This window comes from Erinaceus europaeus, chromosome 7 (assembly GCF_950295315.1).
Source record: "Erinaceus europaeus chromosome 7, mEriEur2.1, whole genome shotgun sequence".
Taxonomy (NCBI): Eukaryota; Metazoa; Chordata; class Mammalia; order Eulipotyphla; family Erinaceidae; genus Erinaceus; species Erinaceus europaeus.
The window spans coordinates 48534127-48562121 of record NC_080168.1 but is presented as its reverse complement, the minus strand read 5'-3'; the positions used below and the strand labels follow the sequence as shown (position 1 = coordinate 48562121).

Below are 27995 nucleotides of genomic sequence, written 5' to 3'. Positions count from 1 at the left end.
CTGATTGTTAAGAAAGAAAAAAAAAAAAAAAAAAAAAAAACCTCAGGACAGGACAAGAATAGCAGGAATAGACAGTATGCAAATCTACTATCCACTGTATATTCTAGGGGTAGCAAAGGAGAAAGGGAAGTAGAGGAGAGATACACGCAGAAAGAGTCCACTTTGAGTCAGATTTCTTCCCCAAAATAATTCCCAAATGTGTAACAGTGAATTCAGAAAGCTGAAGGAGGAAGGAAGGAAGGATCACAAGAATGAGAAAAAGAAGAAAAAAAGAAAGAGCGAGAGAAAAAAAGATAAGAAAAAGAACAGTAATAAAAGAGCAGTGAAAGGTAAATATTATTTATTTATTTATTTATTTTATTATTTAATTATCTATGTGGCGGGGAGGGAGAGAATAGGTAGGGGCAGTAGGAAAAGTGAAGTAAGTTTTATTAGCAGTGAATAAGACACCCAGTCCACTAGCAATGGAAAATACACTAAGAGTTAATTCTGGTCAACCTGAAGGAGAGGGGGACAGGGGTATGCATTTATCTTGTATTGATATAATAAAATAGAATAGAGTAACAAACCCTGTTCTGTCTTCAGCTTGGATGGCTTCAGATTGCCTCAGGCCTCCTGAGCAGAGGCAGCTGATTGGCTACTTAGAAAGAAAAAAGGACAAGGTTTCAGAAAGGAATAGAATTGGAATGAATGGCACCCCCTGGTGGGACAGGAATCTTGGTAAAGAAAGGAGCTCAGCAGGGGAGTCTGCTAGGAGCAGATCTCTGGTCCCCAGGGACTGGTTATGAAGGGGTGGGGGTGTGCTTCGGGAATAATAATTTAAAAGAAAAAAATTTTTTCCTTTCTTTTTACTCTATTTTCTACCCCAAATTGAGTTATAGTCACCTCCTTGGTGTCACCACTAGAACCCCTTATTGATTGGCCTACTAAAGGCAAAAAATCCTACAGTTTCCAGTAGATGTGGTCAGAGCTCAAGCCACTAGCAGCTTCTCATTCTGCCATCTTCCGGAATCCCCTAATTTTTTGTTTTTTATTACTGCAACTAACAATATTGTGTCAAACACAGATTTTCATTTTAAATGAGGTTTCTACTTAAAGCACTGGTGAAAAATTAAAGAATAGTAAAAAAATTTAGGAACTTTCCAACTTCACAGACTGGAAGAATTATTATTAAAATCCCCATTCTACCTAAAGAGGTCTAAAGATTCAATGTAATCCCTATCAAAATCACAGTAATCATTTTCATTAAAATAGAAAATAATTAAGATGACTTAGAATTAAAACAAACAAAACAAAACCTAAAACCATGAGTAACTAAAGCAATCTTGAGAAGAAAATGAAAGGTATCACACTTCATAAAGTTATAGTGGTCAAAACATCATGGTACTATAAAAAAAAAGAAGAAGAAGAAGTAGGAGTAGGAATAGAAGAATAAGAAAGAGAAGGGGCAGAGTCAAGATGACTACTTGCAAGCAGCAGCTGGCATGAGCTCCAACAAGAGCAGCTTGTGACCAGGGATTCTCTGGATAGGGTAGGATACTGGGCTGTCAGCAGAAGGGTGAATAAGGGGTCCTAAGGGTGAGACCACTTTTGGGTTAGAAAATGGAGGCCTGGGGGAAAAAGAAAGGAAATCTTCTGATTGTTCCTGAAGCTCAACCCTCCACCCACTCCAGAACCAGCCCCCCGGGGGGGGGGGGGGGGAAGCCTCTCCTAGCAGGATCCTCTCTGAACTATTTTCTTTACCAAGATTCTTGGCTCTCCAAGGGTGTCATTCCAAACCTTTTCCTTTTTGTTTTCCTTGTCTCTCTTTTCTTTTTTTAAATGGCTGGAACTCTATTTGAGTGACAAAATATATGACCAATCAGAACCTCACCCCTTCCTGGGAAAGACTACCTGGAGTTTTTTTTTGGATACTTCTTACAATTGGCTGTCTTTGCTCAGGCTGCTTGCAGCCAATCTGGAGTGAGACAAGCTGCTTAAGAACCACTGGGTCAGAGAGACACTCAAGCAAGAAATTCAAATGTTCTTGGAAACAAATAAAAATGAAGACACAAGTTATCAAAATATTTGGGACACAGCTGAAGCAGTACTGAGAGGGAAACTCACAGCCATATAATCACATATTAGAGAAAAGAAAAATCTCAAATAAATGACCTTACTATATGCCTTAAGGACTTAAAGGGAGAGGAACAAAGGAACCCTAAAGCAACCAGAAGGATGGAAATAACTAAAATTAGAGCAGAAGTAAACAATATCGAAAATAAGAGAACCATACAAAAGATCAATGAAGCCAAATTTTGTTTCTTCAAAAAATTAAACAAGATTGACAAACCTCTAGCCAGACTCACTAAAAAAAAGGGGGGGGGGGAAGATTCAAATTAATGGAATTGTAAATGATAGAGGAGATATCACAACTGACACCACAGAAATCCAGAAAATCATGGGAAACTTCTATGAAGATCTATATGCCACCAACCTAGAAAATCTGGAAGAAATGGAAGAATTCCTAGAAACATATGCCCTTCTAAAACTGAACCAAGAAGAAGTAAAAAACCTAAATGCACCAAACACAGGTAAAGTAATCAAAACAGTTATTAAAAATCTCTCCAACAACAAATGTCCTGGACCAGATGGCTGCAAAAAATGAATTCTACAAAATCTTCAGGAAAGAGTTAATACCTATACTTCCTAAAGATTTTCCACAAGACTGAGTAAACAGGAACACTTTATTCCACCTTCTATGAAGCCAACATCACCCTGATACCAAAAGCAGATAGGGACAAAAGAAAAAGGTAAACTACAGAGCAATATCTCTGAAGAACATAGATGCCAAATTATTAAACAAGATCCTGGACAACTAGATACAGCAGTATATCAAAAAGATTGTTCATCATGACCAAATGGGATTTATCCCAGGTATGCAAGGCTGGTTCAACATACTCAAGTCAATCAATGTCATTCATCACATCAATAACAGCAAAACCAAAACCCACATAATTATCTCAATAGCAGCAGAGAAAGCCTTTAACAAAATTCAACACCCATTCATTCTCAAAACACTACAAAAATGGGAATAGATGGGAAATTCCTCAAGATAGTGGAGTCCATATAGAGCAAACCTACAGCCAACATCATACTCAATTGACAGAAGCTGAAACATTCCCCCTCAGATGGGGGACTAAACAAGGCTTTCCATTATCACCATTACTCTTCAACACAGTAATGGAAATACCATAGCAATCAGGCAAGAGAAAGAAATCAAAGAAATACAGATTGTAAGGGAAGAAGTCAAGCTCTCACTATTTGCAGATGATATGATATTATACATAGAAAAACCTAAAGAATCCAGCAGAAAACTACTGGAAGTTATTAGGCAATAGAGCAAGATGTCAAGCTACAAAATCAATGTAAAAAAATCAATGGCATTTCTTTTTTCTTTCTTTTTTTATTTTTTATTTAAGAAAGGATTAATTAACAAAACCATAGGGTAGGAGGGGTACAACTGCATACAATTCCCACCACCCAATCTCCATTTCCCACCCCCTCCCCTGATAGCTTTCCCATTCTCTATCCCTCTGGGAGCATGGACCCAGGGTCATTGTGGGTTGCAGAAGGTAGAAGGTCTGGCTTCTGTAATTGCTTCCCCGCTGAACATGGGCGTTGACTGGTTGGTCCATACTCCCAGTCTGCCTCTCTCTTTCCCTAGTAGGGTAAGTCTCTGGGGAAGCTGAGCTCCAGGACACATTGGTGGGGTCTTCAGTCTAGGGAAGCCTGACTGGCATCCTGATGACATCTGGAACCTGGTGACTGAAAAGAGAGTTAACATACGAAACCAAACAAATTGTTGAGCAGTCATGGACCCAAAGCTTGGAATAGTGGAGAGGAAGTGTTAGGGGGGTACTCACTGCAAACTCTAGTGCACTTCTGCTTTCAGGCATATATTTTGCAGTAGTTTACGGATACGTGTGAACATATCTCTCTCTCACAGAAACTGGTGTATATCTAGGTTTTGGGACTTTGTTAGAAAGTGAACCACCTGAGATGAAATTAGAGTATACTATGAAAGGAAAGGTTTCACCCGAGTAATGAAGTTGAAGGGTTGTCGTTCCACATGCGAAGTCTCTGAACACAGTCTAAAGTGAAGCATGTTGAGGTGGCAATCACTGTGTTGTTTAGGTTGTGATTGGCAGATGCAATATTATTTGATATGGATTGGGAGAGGCGTACGGGAAAGTGGGCCCTGTCCAAGGGTTCCAGGACTGGGGGAAGTAGAGGCTCTGTAGTGGAGATGTGAGGTTCCTGCTGTCTTAGGATTCAAAAAGACAATCGATAGTTAATGTTATCATCACATTATTTGTTAATTGGGTTAACTTTGAAAAGTCCTTTTGTTAGGGTTTGCTGTACAGTACCCAGTATCTTGTATATAGCTGTGCTATTGGTTGCTTCTGATCTACTTGGTCTAGGCTTTTGAGAGAGTCTGCATATCAATTACACAGCCTATATATTGAAAAGATTTAGTTTGTGTTTTGAAGAACTTTGAGACATACAATTAATTTTCCCCCTCTTGTATTAATTAACTAGTGATTTATATGACTACATTTTAATAGGAGTGTACATAAACACCATTCCCACCACAAAAAGACTGTGACCCATCCTTCCCACCCACTCCCACCCCCCACTGGCCCAGGAAGCTGCATGTCTACCCCCCACCACAGGGTTTTTACTTTGGTGCCCTACTTACAATTTGGTCAGGTCCTGCTTTTAGTTTCCCTTTCAGATCTTCTTTCTCAACTTGTGTTGATGAGTGGGATCATCCCATACACATCTTTATATTTCTGACTTAGCTCACTTAACATAATTCCTTCTAGCTCTGTCCAAGATGGGTCAGCGAAGGTGGCTTCATTGTTCTTGAGAGCTGCATAATATTCCATTGTGTATATGTACCACAGCTTTCTCAGCCACTCATCTGGTGTTGGGCACCTGGGTTGCTTCCAGGTTTTAGCTATTATGAATTGTGCTGCTATGAACATAGGAGTACACACCTCTTTTTGGTTGGGTGTTATGGAGTCCTTGGGGTATAACCCCAGGAGAGGAATTACTGGATCATATGGAAGGTCCATGTCTAGCCTTGTGAGAGTTTTCCAGACTGCTCTCCACAGAGGCTGGACCAATTTACATTCCCACCAGCAATGTAAATGGGTTCCTCTGTCCCCACAACCTCTCCAGCATTTGTTGCTGCTGTCCTTTTTGATGTATGCCATTCTTACAGGAGTGAGGTGGTATCTTAGTGTTGTCTTAATTTGCATTTCTCTGACAATCAGTGACCTAGAGCAGTTTTTCATATGTTTGTTAGCCTTTTGGATCTCCTCTGAGGTGAATGTTTTGTTCATATCCTCTGCCCATTTTTGGATGGGGTCATTTGCTTTTTTGTTGCTAAGTTTGCTGAGCTCTTTATATATTTTGGTGATTAGTTTCTTGTTTGATGTATGGCATGTGAAGATCTTCTCCCATTCTGTGAGGGGTCTCTTTGTTTGTTTAATAGTTTCTTTGTATGTGCAGAAGCTTTTCAATGTGATGTAGTCCCATTGGTTTGTTTCTGCTTTAGTCTTCCTTGCAATTAGGTTTGATTCATCAAAGATGTCCTTGAGGTGTAGGTGGGAAAGTGTTTTACCAATGTTTTCCTCTAAGTATTTGATTGTTTCTGGTCTGACATCTAGATCTTTGATCCATTTGAAGTTGATTTTTGTTTCTGGTGAGATAAAGTGGTTCAATTTCATTCTTTTGCATGTTACAACCCAGTTTTCCCAGCACCATTTATTAAAGAGAGCCTCCTTTTTCCATTTAATACTTTGGGTCCCCTTATCAAAGATTAGATGTCCATAGGTGTGGGCAATGGCATTTCTTTATGCAAACAGCAAATCTGAAGAAGAAGACATCCAGAAATCACTCTCATTCACTGTGGCAGCAAAATCAATAAAATACCTAGGAGTAAAGCTGACCAAAGAAATGAAAGACTTGTTTACTGAAAATTATGAGTCACTATTCAAGGAAATAGAAACTGATACCAAGAAATAGAAAGATATCCCATGCTCATGGATTGGAAGAATGAATGTCATAAAAATGAATATTCTCCCCAGGGCCATGTATGAATTTAATGCTATACCCATCAAAGTTCCACCAAGCTTCTTTAATAGAATACAAAAAAAAATCTACAATCTTTTATATGGAAGCAGAAATCACCCAGAATTGCCAAAACTATATTGAGGAAAAGAAACAGAAATGGAGGCATCACACTCCCAGATCTCAATCTAATACATGAAAAATTGCTCCAGGTCGCTGATTGTCAGAGATATGCAAATAAACACAACATTGAGATACCACCTCACTTCTGTGAGAATGGCATACATCAAAAAGGACAGCAGTAACAAATGCTAGAGAGAGGCTGTGGGGACTGGGGAACCCTTCTGCACTGCTGGTGGGAATATATATTGGTCCAGCCTCTGTGGAGAGCAGTCTGGAGAACTCTCACAAGGCTAGACATGGACCTTCCATATGATCCAGTCATTCTTCTCTTGGGGATATACCCCAAGGACTCCATAACACCCAACCAAAAAGAAATGTGTACACCTATATTCATAGCAGCTCAATTCATAATAAAGCTAAAACCTGGAAGGAACCCAGGTGCCCAACAACAGATGAGTGGCTGAGAAACCTGTGGTATATATACACAATGGAATACGATGCAGCTATTAAGAACAATGGACCCACCTTCTCTGACCCATCTTGGATGGAACTAGAAGGAAATACATTAAGTGAGCTAAGTCAGAAAGATAAAGAAGGGTAAAGAATGATTCCACTCATAAACAGAAGTTGAGAAAGAAGAATAGGAAGTGAAACTAAAAGCAGGATTTGACTAAATCTGGAGTAGGCACCAAAGTAAAAACCCTGGGGTGAGGGTGAGGGTGGGTATTCAGCTTCCCAGGGTGGTGGGTTGTTGGGGTGGTGGATTGGTGGGATGGGACACAGCCTTTTCTGGTGAGAATGGTGTTTATGTACACTAATATTAATTTTTAGTCATATAAATCACAAATTAATATGAGAGAGAAAAATTGATTGTATGTCTCAAACTTTTTAAAGCATAGACTGAGTCTTTTTAGTACATAGGCTGAGTCTTTGATATGTTGACTCTCAAAAACCTAGACCAGGGAGAACAGAAGCAACTGCTGGCACAGTTATATACAAATAATGTCAAAGGACATAAATTATGGTGATATTGGGTATTATACAGCAAATCCTAACGAAGGGATTTTTCAAAGTCAACACAATTACCAAATAACATGATTATAATAGTAACTATCTATTGTCTTCTTGAACCCTAAGACAACAGGAACCTCACATTTCCACTATACAGCCTATATTTCCACCAGTACTGTAACCTTAGAATGGGGCGTACTTTCCTGCATGCTTCTCTCAATTCATACCAAATAATATTGCATCCACTGATCGCAACCTAATCAATGCAATAAGTACCACCCGCATGCTTCACTTCAGACTGTGTCCAGAGACTTCAGGTGTGAAATGACAGCTCTTTGGCTTCATTACTCTACTCGGGTGAGACCTTTCCTCTCATAGTATTCTCTAATTTCATTCCAGGGGGTTCACTTCCTAACAAAGTCCCAAAACCTAGATATTGAGCAGGTCCCATGAGATAGAGCATATGTTCACATTAGGGCAAAATATATACCTTAAAGCAAAAGTACACAATAGTCTGTAGTGAGTACCCCCCCCCAACACTTCATCTGCACCTTTCCAGCCTTTAGGTCCTTTATTGCTCAACAATTTGTTTGGCTTTGTATATTAACTCTCTTTTCAGCCACCAGGTTCCAGATGCCAGCGTGATGTGACCAGACTTCCCTGGACAGATGACCCCACCAATGTGTCCTGGAGCTCTGCTTCCCCAGTGCCCTTCCCTACTAGGGAAAGAGAGAGACAGGCTGGGAGTATGGATCGACTTGTCAATGCCCATGTTCAGCGGGGAACCAATTATAGAAGCCAGACCTTCAGCCTTCTGCAACCTACAAAAACCCTGGATCCATACTCCCAGAGGGCTAAAGAATAGGAAAGCTATCAGGGGAGGGGATGGGATATGGAGATCTGGTTGTGGGAATTGTGTGGTGTTGTACCCCTCTTATCCTATGGTTTTGTTAATGTCTCCTTTTTTAAATAAATAAAATAATAATAATGATAATAATAGTAAACTCACAGCCCACCTTCAGAATAAGAAAAAAAACTTTTAAAATCTATATATATTTCATACAGGTTTGTATCAAGATATATAAATATTAAATACAAATTAATTGTAAAAAATGTATGACTCATCAGACAATAACCTAGGTAACACTTCATTAAAAAAGTCTGATTCTTCTTTTCCATGTGTGAGGCTGAAGGAAACAGAAGAGAACAAAGATTAGTAAGTAGAATTGACAAATCAGAACCATATATCTTGTATCTCTATAGATTGTTTATAGACTTTCAACAAAACAAAAATGGAAGAATTGCTTTTGAATCATCTTGGATGGAGCTACAAGATAGCCTGTTAAGTGAGACAAGCCAAATAAAAAAGGATGGATACCAAATGACCTCACTTATAATCAGGACTTGATAAATAGGAACAGGGAGGGAAAACATAAAATGAAACAAGGAGTGGACATGGTTATTGCATAATGGCAACGTACTCTGGGGAATGAGGCATGGAAGAGAACTGTGGGGTCCTGATGCATAATGAAATTGTACTCATATGTCAATGACTGCACTAAAGCACTAATCCCCATAATTAAAAGAAATAATTTGGCACATGTAGTTTTTCTCATGGTTTTCTGTGTCATATTTTAAATTTCTCTTTTATACCCATAGTATACTTTTATTGACTATTACTAAGCAGCATTAAATTACTCCTCAGTTCATTTTAGATATAAAATGTGTGCCTTTTTTCTTCTATTATTTCACAATGATTTTATAATTTAAAATTTTTTTTTTAATTTTATTTTTTTTTTAAATTTTTTATTTAAGAAAGGATTAGTGAACAAAAGCATAAGGTAGGAGGGGTACAACTCCACACAATTCCCAACACCCAATCCCCATAACCCACCCCCTCCCATGGTAGCTTTCCCATTCTCTATCCCTCTGGGAGCATGGACCCAGGGTCGTTAAGGGTTGCAGAAGGTAGAAGGTCTGGCTTCTGTAATTGCTTCCCCGCTGAACAAGGGCGTTGACTGGTCGGTCCATACCCCCAGTCTGCCTCTCTCTTTCCCTAGTAGGGTGTGACTCTGGGGAAGCTGAGCTCCAGGACACATTGGTGGGGTCTTCAATCCAGGGAAGCCTAGCCAGCATCCTGGTGGCATCTGGAACCTGGTGATTGAAAAGAGAGTTAACATATGAAGCCAAACAATTTGTTGAGCAATCATGGATCCCAAGCTTGGAATAGTGGAGAGGAAGTGTTAGGGAAATGTAGACATATAAATCAGTAGCTAATTAATATGAGGGGGAAATCAATTGTATGTCTCAAAGTTTCTCAAAAGACAAACTGAATCTTTTTAATATATAGGCTATGTATTTGATATGCGGACTCTCTCAAAAGCCTAGACCAAGTAGATTAGAAGCTTCCAATAGCACAGCTATATACAAGATACTGGGTACTGTCCAGCAAACCATAACAAAGGGACTTTTCAAAGTTAACCCAATTAACAAATAATGTGATGATAATATTAACTATTGATTGTCTTTTTGAACCCTAAGACAGCAGGAACCTCACATCTTCACTATAGAGCCCCTACTTCCCCCAGTCCTGGAACCCTTGGATAGGGCCCACTTTCCCGTATGCATCTCCCAATCCAAACCAAATAACATTGCATCTGCCGATTACAACCTAACCAAAGCAACGATTGCTACCTCAACATGCTTTACCTCAGAATGTATCCAGAGACTTCACGTGTGGAATGACAACCCTTCAGCTTCATTACTCGGGTGAGACCTTTCCTTTAATAGTACACTCTAATTTCATCTCAGGTAGTTCACTTTCTAACAAAGTCCCATAACCTAGATATACACCAGTTTCTGTGAGAGAGAGCTTATGTGCACACGTATCCATAAACTATAAAATATATACCTGAAAGCAGGACTACACTAGAGTTTGCAGTGAGTACCTCCATAATTTAAAATTTTTAAATTTATTTATTTATAAAATGGAACCACTGACAAGAAATATAGGATAAGAGGGAAATTGTTCCCACTACCAGAGCTCCATATCCCATCCCCTCCCCTGATAGCTTTCCTATTCTTTAAACTCATGGGAGTATGGACACAAGGTCACCATTGGGTACAGAAGGTGGAAGGTCTGGCTTCTGTAATTACTTCCTGGCTGAACATATGCGTTGGCAGGTCAATCCATACTCCCAGCCTGTCTCTCTCTTTCCCTAGTCAGGTCTCTGAGGAAGCGGGACTTCAGAACACACTGATGGGATCATCTGTCCAGGGAAGTCTGGTGGGCATCATGGTAGCATCTGGAACCTGGTGGCTGAAAAAGAGTTAACATATAATGCCATACAAAATGTTGATTAATCATGCACCTAAAGGCTGGAATATTGCAGATGAAGATTTGGGGTCTCCGTTTTGGAAATAGCTAGTAGGTCTATTTTACATATATTCCAAAGGGCCCAAGACTTTATTAGTTTATCTGAGCCTGACATCTTATATGCAGGTGAACTCAGGTTATTGTCTGGGGAGATGAAATCAAGGCTGGAGCCCGTACCAACATAAGCCAGAGATGAACAGTGCTCTGGTTAAAAAATAAAAAGATAAATGAAATAAATATTAAAATCTTTTAAAAAATGGCTAGAAAGCTGCGTCAGAGGGAGTTGGGCGGTGGCACAGCGGGATAAGCGCATGTGGCGCAAAGCGCAAGAACCAGCCTGAGGATGCCAGTTCGAGTGCCCGGCTCCCCACCTGCAGGGGAGTTGCTTCACAGGCGGTGAAGCAGGTCTGCAGGTGTCTGTCTTTCTCTCCCCTCTCTCTGTCTTCCCCTCCTCTCTCCATTTCTCTCTGTTCTATCCAACAATGACAACATCATCAATAACAATAATAACTACAACAATAAAACAACAAGGGCAACAAAAAGGAATAAATATTTTTAAAAAGGGGACATTAAAAAGAAAGCTGCATTAGGGAAGAGGCTAGCTCCCAAATTGGGAGAAGTGTATAAATATTGTTGACTGTAAACCCCATCGATTTGATCTGGGGCCCATATTCAACACAGGAGCCTATGTAACCTCTATATTTCTGTAGGTCCGAACTTGCATTCTGTGGTTATCAGTAGGAACATTCTGAGTTGCACAAATTCAGGACCCATCTTCTTCAGGTGGTAGATAGAGTTTTTTAACCCCCCTTTGGAAGATAAACATTCTCTACCGTTGTTGATCCACACTGAGGCTAAGGTCTAAGGGGACCCCCAAAGGGTCCATTATGTTGTTCCTGATGGAGATGACCAGTAATAATGGGGAAAGGGGTCTATTTGAGGTCTAGGCTCATCATGTTTATGTGGGAATCCCAGGACTCCCTGACTGATGGGGTGGCCTGATAGTGACTGAAGAGTCACCATTAAAGTATGCCAGTCTCTTGTCCTTATTCAGCTTTTATTCAATCCTTACTTTGATAAAGTTAGCTTTGGAATGACTGAGGGAAATGTAATAGGAAGTAGGTGAGGAAAGTATCTAGGTCGAAGTAGGAACTATTTTTTTTTCTTTTTCTTTCTTTTTTTTTTTTTAATTTAAGAAAGGATTAATTAACAAAACCATAGGGTATGAGGGGTACAACTCCACACAATTCCCACCACCCAATCTCCATATCCCACCCCCTCCCCTGATAGCTTTCCCATTCTCTATCCCTCTGGGAGCATGGACCCAGGGTCATTGTGGGTTGCAGAAGGTAGAAGGTCTGGCTTCTGTAATTGCTTCCCCGCTGAACATGGGCGTTGACTGGTTGATCCATACTCCCAGTCTGCCTCTCTCTTTCCCTAGTAGGGTGTGTCTCTGGGGAAGCTGAGCTCCAGGACACATTGGTGGGGTCTTCAATCCAGGGAAGACTGGCCAGCATCCTGATGGCATCTGGAACCTGGTGACTGAAAAGAGAGTTAACATACGAAGCCAAATGAAACTATTTCATTAGGTACTTTAAGGTGTCTTTTTAGGTCATTCTACTCACTTGCTTCATTTATTGACTCACTGTAGACTATTGTGCACTTTTGCTTCAAGGTATATATTTTGCCCTAATTTATGAATGCATGTGTACATCTGCCCTATCTCATGAGGCCTGGTCTATAACTAGATTTTGAGGCTTTGTTAGGAAGTGGACTACCCAAAATGGAATTAAGGAGTCCTATGAGGAAAGAAAGGTCTCACCCGAATAATGATGCTGAAGGGTTGACATTCCATGCTTGACATCTCTGGACACATTCCGAAGTGGAGCATGCCGAGGTGGTATTTATTGCACTGAATAGGTTGGGGTATGAAGATGCAGTATCAGTTGGTATGAATTGAGAGAAGCATGCTGAAAAGTGAGTCCCACCCTAGAGGTTCCAGGACTGGGGTGAAATTTGGGCTTTATAGAAAAAGTGGTAGGTTCCTGCTGTCTTAGGGTTTAGGAAGGCAATAGATAGTTATTGATATAATCAGACTATTTGGCAATTGGGTTGACTTTGAAAGTATCATCGTTAGGATTTGCTGTATCATATACAACATCACCATAATTTGTCCTTTGATGTTATTTTTATATATATGTATTTTATAAAGTAACACCACTGGTTGCTTCTGCTCTCTTGGTCTAAGCTTTTAGGAGAGTCAACATTTCAAAGACTCAGCCTATGGTCTGTGTATTGAAAAGTTTGAAACATTCAATCAATTTCCCCTCTCATGTTAATTAAATATTAATTTTTATTAAAAATTCTTGATGATGTCCTCTACTGAAATTTTTCTTATCAATAAGGTACCACCCTTCTTTGTTTATATAGTTTACTTTATCTTTTATGTAAAAATTAATTCATTATTTGATGTGAGAGAAATAAGAGGAATGTAGTGCTAAGGATCAAACCCATTTGTACTGCTAGGGATCAAACCCAGGGTCTCACTCATTCAAAGAATATTATTTAAATGATCTGCCTGATTGCCACTTATTTTATTATTTTTAATTTGTTCTTTGTAAAAGTTACCATAACATATATATATATATCAATATATAGACTAAATTTTGCATCTCACAGAGTCCAAAATTTAAGAAAAAAAAAATATATATAATGCTAGTTTGAAATGATGTTCTTCCTGCCAAGTAAATATGATTGGGAATGTAGAAAGCATGTAAGATTAATTAATAGCAAATATAATTAACTATCTATTGATAATGGTATTATGAACTTCAGCATATTCATGGTGGTAGAGATGAAATAATATAGGTATGAAGAGAATATATGTGTATACTTATACTTAATGATCTAGTTCCTTTACCAGTCAACAGGGAATTGAGAAGAACCAGCCTCTCTACCAACCAACAAACTGGGAGACTAACACCTTGTCTATCACCTACACACTTGAATTAAGACTGGAAGAAAATTACATGGAATTAGAGAGTGTGAGGGAAAAAAAAGGGTAAGAGAACCAGGAGGGGAAGGAAGGGTTTGGACATTGTCCTACCATAGTTTTGCATGTATTATTTATTTATTTATTCATTTATTTTCCCTTTTGTTGCTCTTGGTTTTGTTTTATTGTTGTTGTTGTTACTATTGTTATTGATGTCGTCCTTGTTAGATAGGACAAAAAGAAATGGAGAGAGGAGGTGAAGACAAAGGGGGAGAGAAAGACACCTGCGGATTTCCCTTGCGGGTGGGGAGCCAGGCTCCAACAGATCCTTCCACTGGTCCTTGCACTTTGAGCCACGTGCACCTAACCTGCTACACTACCACCTGACTCTCTCCCTGGATTTTTAAATTTTAATTAATTAATTAATTAATTAATTCCCTTTTGTTACCCTTATTGTTTTATTGTTGTAATTATTATTGGTGTTTTTATTGATGGCATCATTGTTGGATAGGACAGAGAGAAATGGAGAGAGGAGGGGAAGACAGAGACAGGTAGAGAAAGACACCTTCATAACTGCTTCACCACTTGCAGTGGGGAGCCAGGGTCTCGAACTGGGATCCTTACACTTTGTGCAACCTGTGCTTAACCCACTGCGCTACTTCCTGACTCCCCCTACATGAATTTTAATCAGTACATTCCAACCCCCTACCCTCAACACCAATAGTAGCTTAATCTATAAGTGATGGTGAGAGAACCAGCTAGGAGGTTTAAAAGAACTTTATATTTTGGTGGTGTTATTTCAATTCTGGAAATACAATTTGGGGCTGTTTCTGACTGAGCTACAAGCAAGTTAATAGCACAGAAGGTTTTGTTTGTGCCCTGCCCAATTTTGTAGATGATACATGAAAACATATATTCAGAGGCCTGTGTGAATGAACTATGTGAATGTCTGTTTAACCTTTCAGTTTGTACCCACTTTTCTCCACTAATATGGAAGTGTGTGCTAAAATCATCTTCAAGATAGCCTGTTGAATTTCCTGTTAAAACCTCTCATCAATGAGAAATCTACTTTCCCCACATTTGTTTTACTCTGAGCCTTCAAAGTTCAGTGAATGCCACTCACATTGTTTATTTTTGTCCTGTGTTCATGTTTACAGTTTTATGCTTTTATTATTTAAGTGTAGCAGACTACATTTATAAGAGAAAGCTGGCTTCTCCCAATAAAAAGTGCACCATTTTCTGACAGAAGGTATACCTCTCTCTCTTTGTGTTAGCCAGCCTTATTCAGTGAAGCAAGATCTAGATGTTGTTATTGACCCTCAACTATATGCAACAAAAATAAAATTGGAACATTGATGTGGGGTAAAAAAAATCCATAATGTATTAACTGCTTATGGAGATTTGTATAAAGCATTCAAACTGTCAATCGAAGAATATTATTTTCAGCTCTCTAGATACATGCATATCTGTAATTGTAAACTGGCATAATTAAAAGTGGAGTCCAAAATATGACAACTAAGAATTAAAATTTTGTTTTATAACTAGTGCAGAATGTTTTCCTGTAATAGTTGATATTTCAGAGATTTTATTAATATATTCTTACAATGGAATTTATTGGATAATGAAGGCCTAAAATGATTTCTTGCATAGTGCTTATATTAAATAAAAATGGCTAGAATTTTAATAAAAATTAGTTTGTAGTAACCATGAAATTTTAACTCAAATTTAATTAAAATATCCAGAAGACTTTTTAAACTGCAGAACAGATTTACCAAACTGACAAAAGGGATCCATTCTTAATAAATTAATTTACATTGTCTAAAACAAAAATTGAAATTACTACATTTTCTGTAGACTTATCAATGCTGTGTTGGGTGATGAATGTTCCATTTACCTTAATCCAACCCATTTGTGTATCTTGTATTATGATTTTCATTTCTGACTGCAACCTGCTTTAAAGGTATTACGAAACTTCAGAGTTCAGACATTGTAAGTTTCAAAGCCTGAGTTTATTCCAGATCTAATGCACAGCTAATTGACTAAATCATAGAATTACATTATATGAAATAATATATTTGTTTCCACAGCTGACAAGACCTCACTGGTAGGGTCTTTCTTGAAATTTATGCTATCAAAGTTATTTTGTAAGTGACCTCCATTTTCATCATTTTATCTAGGTCTAAGTAGGAATTTCATCATTTTAACTAGGTCTAAGTAGGAATTTTATGGTTTCCTCTTTTAGTTTTTGATCATTTCTGTAATGTAACTTTAAAAAAATATTTGGTAGCTATATTTGAATGTTAAATTTCATGTACAATGCCCAAGCTGTAAAATATCTCTAGATTTCTAATGATTTCTCAATATTACAAAACCATTCAAAAATGAGACTTCCACCAGCTGGGGCCCTAATCGGGGAGTCCTGAGTCTTCCAAACAGTCTTGATGGGCCTAGACCTCGAATAAATCCCTCTCTCCATTGTTTCTAGTCATCTCTATCAGGAACAACAAAATAGACCCCTTTGTGGGTCCCCATAGGACCTTGCCCTCAAGCTGATCAACAATGGTAGAGAATGTTCCACCCTCTGAAGGGAGGATGGACAACATACTCTATGATACACCTGAGGAAGATGGGTCAATACTAGTGCAGCATGAAATGTTCCTACTGATGACCACAGAATGTGAGCTCAGATCTACAGGGATGCAGAGGTCACATAGTCTCCTAAGCTAATTATGGGCCCCAGATCACATCAAATTGATGAGGTTTACAGTAATATTTATACCCCTTTCCCATATTAGGGAGCTACTCTCTTCCCTGATCCAGCTCTCTGGTCCTTTTCCCAGCCATGACATCATCTCCCCAGACAATAATTAGGATTCACCTGCGTATCATATTTCAGACTTAGGCAAAAACAAACAAAGAAAAAAAAGCACTAGTATAGCTTCAGGCCCTTTGAAATATAACTAAAATATGCCTACTAGCTATCTACAAAATGGAGGACCCCCCCAAAGCTTCACCTGCACTATTCCAGCCTTTAGGTCCATGATTGTCCAACAATTTGTTTGGCTTTGTATATTAACTCTCTTTTCAGCCACCAGGTTCTAGATGCTAGCAGCATGTGACCAAACTTCCCTGGACAGACAACCTCACCAATGTGCCTTGGAGCTCCACTTCCCCAGAGCCCTTCCCTACTAGGGAAAGAGAGAGACAGGATGGGAATATGGATCGACCTGTCAACACCCATGTTCAGTGGGGAAGATATTACAGAAGCCAGACCTTCAACCTTCTGCATCCCACAATGATCTTGGGTCCATACTCCTAGAGGGTTAAAGAATAAGAAAGCTATAAGGGGGGGGGATGGTATATGGAACTCTGGTGGTGGGAATTGTGTGAAGCTGTACCCCTCTTCTTCTATGGTTTTGTCAATGTTTCATTTTTATAAATAAAATTTTTTTTAAAAGTGAGACTTCACTTAGCAAACCCTTTAATAAATATATGTAACTCAGTATTTTTCTTTGATTGTTTTTGTTTTTAGTCATCACTAGAACTTCACTGCTCAGATCAAATTTTTCAATAGAAAGACAGAGATGGGGAGAAAGATATGACAACATTAAAACATCACTTGGTTTGATGGGGTTCTTAGCTTGAACCTGGGTAGTACCAACTGAGCTATTGTGTTAGCCCAAGGAATGTATTTTAGTGCAAATAACTGATATATATGCCAGTTATTCTACTTCACTATCTTTCATCCTAAGAGCACTGTCTTTAACATTTGTTTTAGTATGAAAGACTGACTAAACGAGAGATTTTTTAGAATGTGATATGTTTAATTTAAATATAGTCATTCTCTTGATACTAGTTTTTTTGTTATTGAATTCAACTTTAAATTAATAGTGATATTATTGTACATGAAATTTATTCCTCACTAGTGTATCAGTTTTCATTGCTTTAGCCAAAACAAGGTGAACAGCAGTAAGCATGTTGATAAAAATGTATTCTACAATGTGGCACTTGTTTAAAATTCTAAGAATTCAACTTGACCTTTTCATTCTTCAACAGCCTGATGAGCACAAATATTTGCCCTCCTCTTGCCCCACCCAAGTTTACCCTACAGGGATGTCATCATTATAGACCATTTATTCTCTAGTGCTTTTGTCTAGAACACAGTTCCAAATTTGTCAGCTGCAGAGATGAATGATCATAAAATCACCTATATTGACTTGCATCTTGTTAAGGACACAAAGAGAAAGCACATGAAACCTGAGGGCATTGAAGGATGTGTCTCAGTAACAGAACAGGAAATCATCTATGCAGAACTAAATCTTCACCATGCTACTGAAAATCTTCAAAGAAATGGCAAGTCCTGCCAGAGCGAAGGTAAGACATTTAATAGATTTATAATATAACCACTATAGGGTACTGTGTAGTTGTACTACAGCGGTATAACCCAAAGAGTAGGAAATAAACCTATACACTTTTCATTAGTATCACAGTTTAAATAGGAATGTATTAATTTAGCAATCTGAAGACTAATTTTACTCATCCATTGTTGTAATCTATAGTCTGTGCCCAAGAATTCACATAGTGTTTATGCTTCAGAAAATACAATGGTGTTTTCTGGGAGAAAAATAACTGTGGGAGACATGTGTCTGAGATCCAGGTTTATTTATGTAATTTCATGCCTTGGTGTGTTTCTATGCCTTTAAACTTTGCAAACACAGGTTTCCATCTTTCCTTCTCAGTTTGTCCATTTTTTTTTTCCTTGCAGGTTTTTCATCCTCTTCAGAGAAGCTCCTTGCTGGAATCCTGGGAATCATCTGCCTTGTCCTGATATCCCTGGTGGTATCAGTGATCATTATAACTTGTAAGCAAAATTTGGAAAGATTGTAAGTGTATTTCTCACTTGAAAATTCAATACCTATAAATATTTCACAGTAGTTAAAAATAGACCTCTCATTTTTTTTCTTAATTTTTTATTTAAGAAAGGATTAATGAACAAAAACATAAGGTAGGAGGGGTACAACTCCACACAATTCCCACCACCCAATCTCCATAACCTTCACACAGAAAGTGGTGTTTATGCTAAACTTGCTAAAAGTATAAATTCACAGGATGAAAACAAAGCATAGCTTATATATATTTAAATTTTATCTCAAAAGCATACTTAAGAGTCTGAAATATCTTACTAAAAAATACATATTAACTCTTGAAATGTTAAGCCAAATATTTGTAGACGGTGAAGTTGATTTGTAGACTGTTCACATATTATCCCCTGAGCTATTCCATTATAATTGAATCATTTTTATTTCTGATAATTCAAAACAGTATATAAAATTTCCAGCCAAAAACTAGTATGGGGGGCCGGCAGTGAGTGGCACACTGGGTTAAGTGCATATTAGTACAAAGCATAAGTGTCCAGGTTCTAGCCTCAAGCTTCCTAATTGCAGGGGTCTGCTTCATAAGTAGTGAAGTAGGTCAGCAGGTGTCTTTCTCTCTTCCTTTCTACTCCACTCCTCTCGATTTCTCTCAGACATATATAAAAAAAAATGGAGCAGTGGATTCATAGTGCAGGCACTGAGGCCCAGCAATAACGCTGGAGGTAATGAAAGAAAGAAAGAAAAAAGGGGAAAAAGAAAGAAAGAATGAAGGGAAGAAGGAAGGAAGGAAACTAGTATGTTAAATGTTCATAGATCAATATGAAACATCTAAGGATTATTTTACTTTTATTTTTTAGCTCATATAAAACTGGAGCAGAGTAAGTCCATATCGACAGAAGAAATTCAGAACGGTACATAATGATTTTCAAATTCTGATATTAATAGAGTGAATTTTTGTCTATATCATAGATTAGTCAAACTCATAATAAATTTGTAGGGGAACAAAAAGTACAAAACTGGGTAATAAATGCTAATTAGTGATTATTATATTAGGGTATGCCTTCATATGCAAAGCATAAATAGATATTTATCTAAAAATCACTTTATTCTTCACTGACAAATGTTCATTTAAATACAAGATATAAATAAGTTTCTATTAAAAAGATTTTATTTTATTTATTAGTTTTCAAGACAAGAAATGTAGATATTTTTATTTTTATGTATAATGAGCGTTTTGTGTATTTAAGAATATATTTATATTATGAATATATTTGGTGTTCTTTACATTTAAATTATTTTTCATAATCATTCATAATTTCCTCAGCATATCCCTGTGGTTGTTGTCCAAATGAGTGGTTCAAGTATTCCCACTATTGCTATTACTTTGGTAATGAAGCAAAAACATGGAATCAGAGTGTGGCTGCCTGTGCTTCTAAGAATGCTAGCCTGCTTTACTTAGATGACGCAGAAGAAAAGGTAAAATTTTTCTGTTTCACCCACCAGAGTCTTATTTCAGTTAATGTTTTATATTTCAAAACTACTGGTAGTTACTTTCTTTAAAAACTGCATACTATTACATCCCCTTACTTTTAATATTTTACATTTTTATATCTCTATCAACTTAATCTTATTGTCAATTATGCAGTGTAAACATGTAAATTAATCATCTGTAATTTTCTTAAAGATATAATTGAAATGCATGCATTACAATTTAAATAAGATTGTGCCATAACCTCCTTTGCTAAAGACAGTGCAAATGTAGTCCATCTAAAAGCAGGGGCACAGTCACAATGTTTGAGAGCTGATGAGACTGATAGTTCTGCTTTAGTAGAATCTAATTTCCACACCATTAACATACACTTCATACCCTGCACTTCTTGCTTGCCACAGAAATCTCCTGTTTCTGAAGGCTTTGCTTTCCTTTGCAAAATAAAAGTTGTTATTTAATTTTCTTATAATCAGGAATCTCAGCCTATCACAAATGAGTAGATAAATCACATTATAAATGAGAAGCTTCTTTACATACATGCATTTCATTGACCTATATCCCATAAGTGAGCAAAACCATCTTTCAGCTGCTACCTTTGGTTACTAAGGCTAAGCACATTTAACAACCCATTTCACCTCACGTCTCTGGCTGGCTAAGCCTCATGCCTTTAGGATAAAGAGATTTCCTAGGTAGAGTAATTTTAGTCTACAGATTTGTTTCTGATTCTATATTCTAGTCCCCACTATTAATTGTATCTCCTTAGGACACTAAGGAGACTTACTTTGAATGCTTATTATTTGCAGGCTTCCTGACAAATCACCTTTTTTAAATTAATTTATTTATTTTTAAATATTTATTTTATTTATTTATTCCCTTTTGTTGCCCTTGTTGTTTTATTGTTGTAGTTATTATTGTTGTTGTCGTTGTTGGATAGGACAGAGAGAAATGGAGAGAGGAGGGGAAGACAGAGAGGAGGAGAGAAAGATAGACACCTGCAGACCTGCTTCACCTGCACCTGCAGACCGGCTTCACCGCCTGTGAAGCGACTCTCCTGCAGGCGGGGAGCCGGGGTTCGAACCTGGATCCTTATGCCGGTCCTTGTGCTTTGCGCCACCTGCGCTTAACCTGCTGCGCTACAGCCCGACTCCCACAAATCACCTTTTTGATATCCACCTGGTGTTACTGGCTAGGATAGCCTCCTGCTGAATAACAAAGGGTTATTCAAGGGAATGATTGCCATGAAACCTCCCTTGTTTTATGTCGATATTGGAAGTAACAAGTCTAAATCTAAATATTGGAAGTAACAAGTCTAAATCTAAATGGGGGATATAAAAATATTTGTCATTGAGGCTTAGTGGTGGCATAGTTGTGCATGCTATCATGCGCAAGGACCCGGGTTCAAGTCCCTGACCCCCAACTGAACGGGGAAAGTTTTGTAAATGGTGAAGCAGTGTTGTAGGAGTCTTTCTGTCTCTCTCCCTCTCTATCACCCCCTTCCCTCTTGATATCTGGATGTCTCTATCCAATAAACAAAGATTAAAAATAAAAAATATATCTATCTGTCACTATATCATGGCCTAATTCTGATCAGCAGACCATTTTGCCTTCACACTCCATCTTTCATTAGTATCTCTTACTGGAACATATAATTGTGCATATCAAAAGGGAGTAGAGAAGTGAGTCTATGATTCTGTTTAGACAACTAGAATCTACCTATACAGAAAAAGATTAATGTGAGATTTCTAGTTAAAGACTGCTTTGGCTTCAGAACCATTTTTTAATTTCATGGATTTTTTTTCACAATGGAATTTTTAAAAATTTTCTTTTAAACTTCATACTCTAAGAATGGTGAATGATAATAATTGATTTACTTTTAGTGCATAGAGTAATAAATGTCACAGTATCTAAAGCTTGAGACCTTTCTATCTTAGTCTTACCAACATGGGTAACTATTAAAATACGTAAGGTTGTTCCTTCTTAGTAAGAGAAGAGAAAAATTACTAAGTATATTTGTTTCATAGTTAATTAAGTCTTATGAGCAATACTGTGATAATTTTTGAGCAATGTTCTTTTTATTTTAATATATCTTTACTATTAGTTTAAAACTGAGGTTCCACTTTTCACCTGACAGTTATAAAGCCTGTGAAGAACATAGTGCTTGTATTATTCAAATTAGGATAAACTTTGTAATGACTAACTAATAAAATTTTTAACTTTGGAATAGGAATTTCTCAATTTCATGTCAGTTGTATCATGGACTGGGATTTTTCATGAAAGTAGTATTCATCCATGGATGTTACCAAATGGTTCAGCCTCCCAACTACAGTAAGTTTGTTTGTTGTTAATAATAGCTAAAACAAGAAGAAATACTATCAAAATTAAAAAGTAAGATGAATGTATTGAAACAAAACTATATACATGAAGTAAAATATTGGAGTCAAAAAATATATGAATATAAATATAAAAGAATAGGAAACTCAGTTTTCCAAGTAGCCAGCTAAGTAAGTAAGCCTGAAAAATATGATTATCCATTTTCAAATGCTGTTTTGTTACAATTATATGGAAAATATTGTTACATTTTGAATTTCCCCATATAGTATTACTACAGAATTATGCATTTATCTCCATTACAGATTAAGAGGAGGATCACCTGGATTTCATTGTATTGTATACCACTCAGCTGGCCTTGTTAGAGAGAGTTGTGATTTCACATACACATATATTTGCAAGAACAGACTTTAAAGTTAAAGCAGCGGGTTAAGCTCAGGTGATGCAAAGCACAAGGACCAGCCTAAGGATCCCAGTTCGAGCCCCTGGATCCCCACCTGCAGGGGGGTTGCTTCACAAGAAGTGAATCAGGTCTACAGGTTTCTATCTTTCTCTTCCCCTCTCTGTCTTCCCCTCCTCTCTCTGTTTCTCTCTGTCCTATCCAACAACTACATCAGTAACTACAACAATAAAATAACAAGGACAACAAAAGGGAAAGGGAATAAATAAATATAAAAATTAAAATAAATAAATAAATGATAAAAGAAATAACAATGAGATGACACACATCTTAAACTCAATTCTAATAAGGTATTTTAAAGAAGTAGTTACTGAATGATATCTGCTCATATGTACACATTTGTGACTTTTGTGTTTCCTTCTCTTGCTCAACATTAGATGTATAGTGTTAACCTCCCTAAAAGATCACTTGCTTCCCAGTCATATAAAGTATCTTGCAAAGACAGACTCATAGGGAGATATGGTGGATTAGTGTTTGCCAAAGGCTCAGGGGAGCAGGAAGAGGAAATGACTGCTCACAGTTTAGCTTTTATGAAAAAAAAGGGGCAAATATAGACAGATAGTTGTAAAAATAGTAGTTAACCCATATCTGCAACCTTGAGAGAACTGCTGTAGCTTACAATGGAGGGACTAGGGATTCAAAACTCTGGTGGTGGGAACTGTGTGAAGCTGTACCATTGTAATCTTGTAGTTTTGGAAATGAATATTAAATAACTAATAAAAATATTTTCGTATAATTAGATGAAAAATGTGTAAATGTTAATAGTAGTGCTGATTGCAATGTCTGCGAATATACTAATCATCTTCAAATGATAAATTTCAACGGGTGAGTTTCCTAAATTATGCCTTAATAAAGGTGCTTAAATATACTGTGGGGGGATTACTTGAAATAATCTTTAATCTACAATGTAATTAGTATATATTAGTCACCTTTTCTGTAGTGGTTATTTGAATCTGTATCAAACTTTTTCCTTCATTTATTCTTTTTTTACTTTTATTTATAAAAAAAGAAACACTGACAAAAACACATAGAACTCCACACAATTCCCATCACCAGGGGTACAACTTCACACAATTTTCATCACCAGAACTCCATATCCCATCCCCTCCCCTGATAGCTTTCCTATTCTTTATCCCTCTAGGAGTATGGAACCAGGGTCATTATGAGGTGCAGAAGGTGGAAGGTCTGGCTTCTGTAATTGTTTTCCTGCTGAACATGGTCATTGACAGGTTGATCTGTTGGGAAATTGTGCAGATGAGGTTGAACATTGGCAGGGCCCACAAACCATTTTGTTTACAGATATCCACCACGTTATCCCCTCAGGGTATTGCTAGCTTAGTTAAAACCATTGCAACAGTTGCTAGGACGCTGGGAAGGTGGAAGCGTCCTAGTGACTACCTTCCCAGCATGCCTTTTGCCTCTCTTTCCCCAGCCAATCCTGTCAGGACTCACCACTTCTGGTTTTTGCCCTATAAAGTCCTCCTGCTTCCACTTCTCTCTCTCTTTGTCCCTTTTCACCTTGGCGACCGGACCGGACACAGAGAAAGGTTGCTGCGTAGTGGGAGGTGGTCATTTCCACGTGGCCCTAACCACTGCACTCTCACCCAACTCTGAGGTGCTCTAGTGAATAAAGATTTGTGTTCCCTCTCCACTCCAATCTCTTCTCTCTCCCCCGCAATGCAGCCCGACATCGATTTATACTCCCTGCCTATTTCTCTCTTTCCCTAGTGGGGCAGGGTTCTGGAGAATTGGAGCTACAGGACATATTGGTGGGGTTGTATGTCTAGGGAAGACCGGTTGTCATCATGGTAGCATCTGCAACCTGGTGGTTGAAAAAAAAGTTAACATATAGAGCCCAACAAATAGTTGACTAATCATGAACCTAAAGACTGGAATAGTTCATACGAAGAGTTGGGGGGGGGTCTCTGTTTTAAAACTTGAAACTCTTTCATCAATACTTTATCCATTTGAGGGAGCAGCATGGTATCACACTTGGTTATTGCACATGTTACCAGTGCAAGGGTCTGGGTTGAAGCCCCTGGTCTCCATCTGCAGGGACAAACATGATGCCAACCAGACTCCCCTGGGCAGACTACCGGCCAATGTATCCTGAACCCCAGCTTCCCCAGAACCCCGCCCCACTAGGGAAAGAGAGAGACAGGCTGGGAGTATTGATCGATCTGTCAACGCCCATGTTCAATGGGGAAGCAATTAATTACACAAGCCAGACCTTCCATTTTATGCACCCCATAATGACCCTGGGTCCATACCTCCAGAGGGATAAAGAATAGGAAAGCTATCAGTAGAGGGGATGGGATACAGAGTTCTGGTGGTGGGAATTGTGTGGAGTTGTATCCCTCTTATCCTATGTTTTTTGTCAGTGTTTACTTTTTATAAAATTAAAAAAAACATCACAAGCATTAAATAGCATTGCAGGTCTCTCTCTCTCTTCTATCTTCACCTTCCCTCTCAACTTCTCTCTGTCTCTATCCAAAATAAATAAAAAAAATTAATTAAAAAAGAATATATAAAGAATTAATACTTGTTTAAGTAATTAGTTAAAAAAATAAGTTCTGACATGAGAAAATGAATGCAATCTCTCTGTGAAAGGAGACTCCAGAGACTCTTTCTCTAGAATATCCTTTGTCTATTTAGTACCAACAGCTGTGGAGGGCATGGTTTTTATATAGCAGAGCAGCAGTGGGTTGAAGCAGACACTGACTACCACCAGCCCTGTTCCTGGAAACAGGCACTTCCAACCTCATCTTCACATCTGAGAAATAGTAGGTGATCTACATAAGAACTGGCAACTGGTAGCTGAAACCCAGAAACCTGGGAACTTATATAAAGAGACAAGAATGGTAGTGGTAGATGGATCAGGTTAAGATAAAAAATAGGTATGCCCCCCCCACACACATTGTACAAAGACTATATTCTATATTGATTAATAAGTCTTCCTTCCCTAGTACAGATGAAGTTATCTTTTTTGTTTGTTTGTTTTTCTTCCTCTATTTCTTTGTTTGAATCAGAGGCAAAGAGAGAGAGGGAGACCACAGTACCACACACTTTCAGTGCTGTGGGGACTATCCTTAAACTTGGATACGTGGCAAAGTACTACGTTTTCCAAGTGAAATTTTCCACTGGCTCTTTCTTTTTACTTTATTTATTTATTTATTTATTTATTTATTTATCTAATCTATTCTTTTTATTTTAACCAGCACCTTGCTCAACTCTGGCTTGTGTTGGTACTAGAAACTGAACCTGGGACCTCAGAGCCGCAAGCGTGAAAGTCATTTTGCATAACCCCTATGCTATCTGTCTATTCCTGAGGTTATGGATTTTGATTAAACATTGGGCAGACAAACCAAAGATGCCAATTCTGACCAAATTTCAGTGGAACTTTGTCATTTCTCCCAGGCTGGCTTCACGGGCGGGTAACAGATGACCAGAAACACATGGCTGAGCTGAGAATGCAGTTTTATCTTTATTCATGAGCAGGCAAACAGTCCAACACCTAATCACCACACAGATCTGTCCTGCATCTTTTTTCTCCAGCGGCAGCATCAGGAACTCAGAAAGTATGTGGGATAGGTGGCAGGGAGAAGGGAGAAGCGCGAAAAGGCAAAGACTAAACTACAATCTCCCAGGGTGGGGGGAGTGAGAGCAAACCAATGTGAAGCATACCAACAATTCCCCCTTTTCTTTTTAACTAATTGACCATAGTATCAGGTGAACAGAAACCTATATCATACAGGCATTTTCAAAAAAGAAACTGGCACAAACATGGAGGAACAAGTAAACGAGCAACAAGAACCAGTGTGCTGCTAAGGGAAGGCCTGTGGGGGACATGTCTTGCCTCTGTGGGCAAGGCTTTATCAAGCTAAAGGACCTTTCTTGCCTCTGTGGGCTTTTTAAAATTTTTGCCACGACGGGCCTTTCCTGCCTCTTTGGGCATTACCTAGTAAGAAGGGAGGGGTATGGCCTATAGAGTCCCATTGCAGCTGGCTCCCATCAGTCTTTGAGAAACCCAGCAGCATAAAGGGAAGCTGCTAGTTTCGTGCAAAGTGTCCAAGAGATGTACCAGTGAGTCTGATAGAAATGCCAGTCCAAAGCAGATGTCCACTGAAGAATTGCCTGGGGGGTGAATTGTTGCATGAGGAAGGTCAGCCGTTGGAATTCCACTTTTCTGTAGAGAATTTGACAGCTGAAATTAACTTACTTATGAAACAAAACTTGTAGCAGGTTAGAAGTTTACCACAATTGATAACTCTATTACAATTGGAAGTCTTTTTTAGTATGATTTTAAGGTTGTTTAAAGTTTAAACAATAAAATGTGGAAAGGTAAACAGAGAACCACGGGGGGGGGGGGGAAGCCTCAGGCATGAGAATCATTAGCATAACCATTGTGTTATCTACCCCACCCATATTTGAACACACACATAAACATGGTTTTCAAATACACAAGGAGAAAAACTTTTGTTACGAAGACATGTCATTTTAAACACGAATTTAGATCTGTACTGTCTAGTTGTTCGTGCGTTGTCTGGCTGTGGCTTCTTGCGCAACTTCAGCTCCAGGAATTGTAGGTTGTGATCTCTGCAGGGATCTCTGCGTATTCTAGCTTCTCTGCCTTCAGAGATCTCTGCAGGGATCTCTGCGTATTCTAGCTTCTCTGCCTTCAGAGCCGAACTGGGGATCTCAGCCAGGGGACCCAGTCCTGGCAGGGAGCCTGCGGTCTCCAGGTGGTCCGGGATCTGCCCAGACTTCATAGTAGCAGGGCGGACAGGCCAGCCGTGCAGAAGGCATGGGCCGAGGTGCTCCGGAGTGTCAGCCAGGATAGGCTGCAGCCCACCATGTCTGCCCACCATGTCTGCTGCCCTGCTCCCAGTGGCCGAGCAGTGTGGAAGGAACCTGCGCCCAATGCCCCGCACCACGCGGCTGCGAGCTGGTTCATGTGGGCAGGCAGTGGGCGGAAAGCAGTGTGTGGCCCAGAGAGAAATGTTCCAGAAACAGAAAAACAGTCTCATGAAGAAAGGGCAGAGGTCTTTGGAAACCTCTTCACAGTCAGAAAAGCAGCCCATAATGGATTCACTTATCTGGGGGATGCGCAGGTTAGGTTCCACGTTGAGTGCCATATGTTGTTTTCGACGGGCTGGCTTCAGCAGGCCGGGCTAGCTTCACGGGTGGGTAACAGAGACAACCAGAGACATACGGCTGGGCTG

General features: G+C 38.7%; 1 protein-coding gene across 1 annotated transcript; it reads left to right on the top strand.

Annotated features, from left to right (window-relative positions):
• The first annotated feature begins 17831 nt into the window (after positions 1 to 17831).
• On the top strand, positions 17832 to 19966 carry LOC132539280 (NKG2-A/NKG2-B type II integral membrane protein-like). Its single transcript, XM_060193438.1, has 4 exons — positions 17832 to 17996; positions 18388 to 18505; positions 19354 to 19407; positions 19821 to 19966. Exons 1-3 carry the CDS (start codon positions 17873 to 17875, stop codon positions 19376 to 19378), a joined length of 267 nt encoding a protein of 88 aa, XP_060049421.1. The 5' UTR covers positions 17832 to 17872; the 3' UTR covers positions 19379 to 19407; positions 19821 to 19966.
• Positions 19967 to 27995: the final 8029 nt, after the last annotated feature.